The 5,349-nt window shown below is 36.3% G+C and overlaps 1 protein-coding gene across 1 annotated transcript; it reads right to left on the bottom strand.

The window, feature by feature from the left end:
* Window positions 1-483: 483 nt before the first annotated feature.
* Window positions 484-3,075, bottom strand: LOC148697544 (uncharacterized). Its single transcript, XM_088692009.1, has 7 exons — window positions 2,793-3,075; window positions 2,566-2,676; window positions 2,326-2,439; window positions 2,138-2,236; window positions 1,528-1,626; window positions 1,189-1,384; window positions 484-1,032 (listed from the first exon to the last, which is right to left on the bottom strand). The coding sequence occupies exons 1-7, from the start codon at window positions 3,006-3,008 to the stop codon at window positions 773-775; spliced, it is 1,095 nt and encodes a 364-aa protein (XP_088548135.1). The 5' UTR covers window positions 3,009-3,075; the 3' UTR covers window positions 484-772.
* Between the last annotated feature and the right edge of the window lie 2,274 nt (window positions 3,076-5,349).

Genomic DNA, 5,349 nt, shown 5'->3' with positions numbered 1-5,349 from the left:
ACTCCTGCAGAAAAATCAAAGTGTGGCTGCCAGAAAAATAATTGCTTTCTGCAACTCCATGAACTTTTCTATTATAATCCATCAAAAGTCACTAGTGAATCCTCCACGAAGGTGCAAAGGTCATTGAGAAGCATGTTGCACAGCTCAACCCGATCGGATTTGGTTAATTGGGTTGGGTCGGGTTGGGTTAGGTTGGACAAATGATCAATCCAACCAAACCCAATCAATGAACAGGTTGAAATCAGGTTGGGTTTGGGTGGGTTATAACTAAAAAAAAAAAACAAAAAAAAAAAAAGGCTTATTCGGGTTTAAAGTCGGGTTGAACATGGGCGCACCCCTATTTAGAGATGGCCTAAGTTTCATATGCAGTAAGCTTTCAGTATCACTATCCTTAAGTTTCATATGCAATACGCTTTCAGTATCACTATAATACTTCTCTACTTTTTAATAATTTTTTAAGGAATTAATGCAATTTAATTAAAAAAGAAAAAAAAACTGTAAAAATACAAAATAAAATTACCTCAAGTACAAGAGGAAGAGGAAGTAGTTACTGACAATAAATAGCTTTATTTTATTCTCTTAAACACAAGTAAATTCAATTCATTAAATAATATAATAGTATGCAAAAGAGCAAAGAAAAACACTAATATCTCGGGAGTTTGCTCTCCATGAAACACCACCTGCTTGCTAAGCTCAAGAAAGATTCTTCCCAACTCAACCCACTCTACTCTTAAAATATAGCTCAATATCATGCGTCGTCGAGATCATCGGGCTATGACAGAGGCCGGATGGGGGTTATCCCGACGTCCTCCAACTTAGGGCACTCCCTTTGATTAATCAGCTCGGATAACTCCATATCGCCTGTTAAGTCCCGAAATATCTCAGTTGTAGCTGTTGCTCCTGCTTCTACACCACCGCCGACATGCAAGGAAGGACCGGAATGACTGTCAGCATCTCCTTCTCGAGAAGAACAAAAACTGCGTAGAGGAGATGGGTTTTCCTTCGGAATATTTTCAACTTCTGGTTTTGGTCCTGAGAAAATTCAAGGGATTAAGGGAGAGTAAATCAGCCCATTAGAAATATCAAGAGATTTGATGTGCAATAGAAGGAAAGAGTAATGTAGATACACATACACACACACACACATATATATATACAGGTACAAGGAGCAGAGAATAGGAAGAGTACTTTCGGTCTCCGTTTTATCAACAAATTTCAAGTTCACCAATCTTTCGTAGGCCGACTTAAAGAATTCTGTCACCCTTTCTTCCGTATAGGGTTCCCCATCAAAACCTTGCATATTTTCCTCCGACATATCATTGCTGCTACAGCCAACATCCGAAGCTTTTCTCTTTCTTGGTGCTGATCTTGTCTCTCTCTCATCCTAAACATAAACCAAAAAAATGTTGTATGGTGAACAAAACCAAATGCGTATTTATATATTTCAAAGTTTTACATGCCAAAGATATATGTACAGTATAGTGAACAAAATCAATGGCGTATATTAAATTGATTGATGTAACTCACCTCATCATTTGAGCTTGGGTATGTCTCGTACATCATGAATCTAATTGCTTCGACAATCGATCTCATCAAACAGGAGTTTGATTTCTCATGTCTATAGTACTTCATGAAACATTTCAACTTTAGAAAATATATGTGATGAAATTACTTTACTCCAATGCATTTTAAAGATTTTAACGAAAAGTTTATAAATCTAGAATTTTAGGGCAAAAAGAAACGAAAACTAGGTTTTCAAAATTGCTTAATGAATTTCTCCACCAAAAATCTCTATTTTATATATATATATATATAAAGGGAGAAGCCAATTTGATGAAACATTCGTAATATCAAAATTATTCTCATTCAATTAATGATGATATTAAAATATTACAACTGAACTAACGAGGGTTAGAAATTGATGTTTGTTTGCATCAAACCCACTACCCACACACATTTATTTCCAATTTTTTGCTTTTATTTTCCTTCTTTATTAGTTAAAACAATAAAATCAATAATGAAAAGTTAATATTTAAAATTACAAAATTATAAAAATCAAATAATTACCACGTAATTAATTTAAAAAAAAAAATTAGTGCGCGCATTAGCGGGTGCCAAGAGACTAGCGAATAATTACCATGTCCTTCCCTCCATCGGATCGTCGTCTTCGACTAATCCTCCAGCCATCTAGTCTCTCAGAGAAGGAAAATCGGCGAGGAGGCCCTTCCAGTATCAGCTGTAGTCATTCACAAACACATGATATTAATATGAGACCTTTCACACTACATATAACTAGTACATAAAGTAGTGAAGCTATGTATATACCGTCTTTAAATCCTCAGAAAAATCTTCCGGTAATTCAAATGACACTATGTCATCTCCGATCAATACTGTTATCGGCGATCTTGCTGGCTTTTCTTGAACTTGTGCGACCTCTGGCTGGATATGCAAAACAAATTAGGTGAGAATGAAAATCATATAACACTTTTGCTAGAAAACCTAAAACCCATTACACACACACACACATACATATATATATGGTTAATTAAGCGAATGAAACTATACATGGATGTTCTCTGCCATATTCATGGAGTCAGCATGTTGAGGTGGTTGGTACACTACGATCTGCATATTTTCAGGGTTTCCCCACCTGGCCTTCAACTCTGCGGTTTTTTCCTGTGTTAAATGAAAATGTTCAGACAATTAACCATATAATCAAATTCCAAGTATACAAAGTACATTTTAATTGGAGATTGAGGGGCCGAAATATTAGTTAAGAGGCAGAGACTTACCCTAATCATTCTCCGAAGCAAGATTTTGATTTGTCGCAACTTTTCCTCTTGTATTGTACTACTCGAGCCAACAGTGGTTTGTATCTCATGGCTTTCCATGAAATCTGCTTCTGGGAATTCAGGGAAGTCACATTTAGATTCTGCCTCCTCAGAAGAAGCTAAGGCCGCTACCGCCAACACATCAAGGGATGAGAGTTTAGAGGACATAGACATCATGATGAACTAAGAGCGAGAGAGAGAGAGAGAGAGAGAGAGAGAGAGAGAGAGAGAGAGAGAGAGAGAGAGAGCTTCAAAGAGACTGAGAGACAGAGAGATATAGGAGGCAGCAAAGCACAAGGGATGGGATGTGGAAGAGAAAGTGCTGCAGTTTTATAGGGATGGGAGAAGGTCGACTTTCATGTACCCTCGCCAAGCAGTGCCTGCAAAAAAGGTTAGGTGAGAGCTTTCAATTCGTTACCAATTAAGAATGGTAGTATTTGCAAATGGAGGGAAAGCGCCTGATAAAATGTGAACCAGATTCTCTCATCACACATTTACATTCATTGTCCCAAATCCAAATATGATAATTTTGCCGTGTATACACCATATTACTCTTGACGGGATTTTCCTAAATATTTTAACCCTAATCTAATTAAACCATTTATCGTTTGGGTGCGGCCACCACCAACAACCTAGACGGCACTAAACCTGCAAACCCATGAATTTAAATTACCAAAATTATGTCTGAAAGTTGGTGACATTTTTTTTAGAGCTTGGGTCAATTGAAAGTCAAAACTCATAAATTCACTACCTGATTAGGGCCATTACATTTTCTCATACATTAAGGGCAAATGAATCCAACAACTGACATTATAATTCATGAGATATGCGTGGTCTCAAACGGTATCCTTCCGGGGTTTATCTTGGGCCTCACATAAAGTCCAGTTGTGTACGGTTGTGCCTTATAGTCTCCCAGTAAAATAAACAGAGAAAAAACTCTAAACTTAAAAAATTATACTAAATTTCAATCCCACAGAATATTAGTCATATATGATCATTAATCTTATAACCAAATAAGCCCTTCCACAGTGGGTCGAAAAGTTCTGTGATTTTAATAATGGAGGAATTACACTTCTATAGTGACCTAAAAATCTTAGTCCAATAAGAGCGAAATTTTTTTTTTCAATTCAATATATTGAAGTCAGATGTTCCTATATGATAAATAGCCAATTATCTGAGAGTGAGAAAAGAGAACAATCGATCATAAATTAGAGAAAAAGAAAAAAATTAACGGGTCCAGAAATTAATATAAAGAACTCACTTTTATTGAATTCATATCACTCTAGCAATAATGTCATAAAAATTCAACTCATTAGACCAAATAAAAAATTACAAGTGTATCCAAGGATCTGTTATTGACATGGAGCTTACCATATAGATTTTTTTCTGAGGACTGAGTAAAGATTCAGTAATATATATCCTTTAATTTTACTTTTCTTGGATTAATATCCTCTAGTTATATTTTTGTTAGGTTTATAGTATTTTTCCCAAGTGGTTTAATGGTAGTTTAACAGTACGAAGCGCATCGTTTATATTTTTGTTGGGTACTTAGGCGTTTTTTCTGTTTATATTTTATTTTTATTGTGGTCTATTTTATTTGACAAGGTTAAAGAGGGCCGGCGGCAAGGAGAAGAGAGAGAGAGATATGTGTTTGTAGAATTGTAGGGGAATGTGTATTGTTATCCCTCCTACATTGTGTCTTTATTTATAGTAGTAAAAGGAGAGAAGATATTCCTTTATCCCCAAGGAATACAAAATACAATAAGATACAAGTAGATTTAGCATCATGCAGAAGTTGAGGAAGTCAACTCGTCAGCACTGATTCTAAGGAACAACGCTTATTCTCAATAAGGTATGAACTTGCATAAGTTGTATGTCTCACTAAAAAACCTAAGGCTATGGCAAAAACTTGAGGAGGGACAAAATCCATAGTCTAAGGAAAAAGCTTGAGAAATGTAAAGTCAAAAGAAACGTCTACGGGACGTCATCAAGGATATGACTAGCCCAAGGTGGGTGCCTCGTTAAAACCTAGTTAGGTAACAAAAACCCAGTGGGAAAAATGCTCCTAATCGTAGGAAAAAAGAGTACATTAAGATCAAGCAAGTATCTACAGGATATTCCCCCTGAGTTTGACATAATTCCAAAGAGAAATAGCAAATTTACAACTCAGAAAGTTTACGCATACCAATTACATGAACAAGCTTCTGAATCGTCATCTTCGGCAGTGATTTGGTGAAGAGGTCAGCCAGATTGTCATGTGAACAAATTTGCATGACTTCAATCTTTTGATGCTCTTGTTGTTGATGTGAAAAGAAGAACTTCAGCGCAATGTGCTTGCTGTTGTCTTCTTTGATGTAACCCTTCTTGAGTTGTTCAATGCATGTTGCGTTGTCTTCAAAGATCGTCGTCGAGACATCAATGGCAGGATAAAGATCACAGGAGCTTTAAATATGCCCACTACTGCTCTTAACCAAAAACATTCCCGAGTTGCTTCATGTAAGGCGAGAATTTCAGCACG

Source organism: Pyrus communis, chromosome 4, assembly GCF_041283825.1.
Source record: "Pyrus communis isolate YQ-2024b chromosome 4, ASM4128382v1, whole genome shotgun sequence".
Taxonomy (NCBI): Eukaryota; Viridiplantae; Streptophyta; class Magnoliopsida; order Rosales; family Rosaceae; genus Pyrus; species Pyrus communis.
Note: the sequence above shows the minus strand (reverse complement) of the source record. Positions and strands in the feature narration are given on the sequence as shown.

Bases quoted from the DNA above. Each gene is read 5' to 3' on its own strand.
- LOC148697544 (XM_088692009.1), bottom strand. From the start codon at position 3,008: ATGATGTCTATGTCCTCTAAACTCTCATCCCTTGATGTGTTGGCGGTA. The intron at 2,677-2,792 runs GTAAGTCTCTGC...CATTTAACACAG, and splicing joins TGCTTCGGAGAATGATTAGG to GAAAAAACCGCAGAGTTGAA. The intron at 1,627-2,137 runs GTAATTATTCGC...TGTTTCATGAAG, and splicing joins CCGATGGAGGGAAGGACATG to TACTATAGACATGAGAAATC.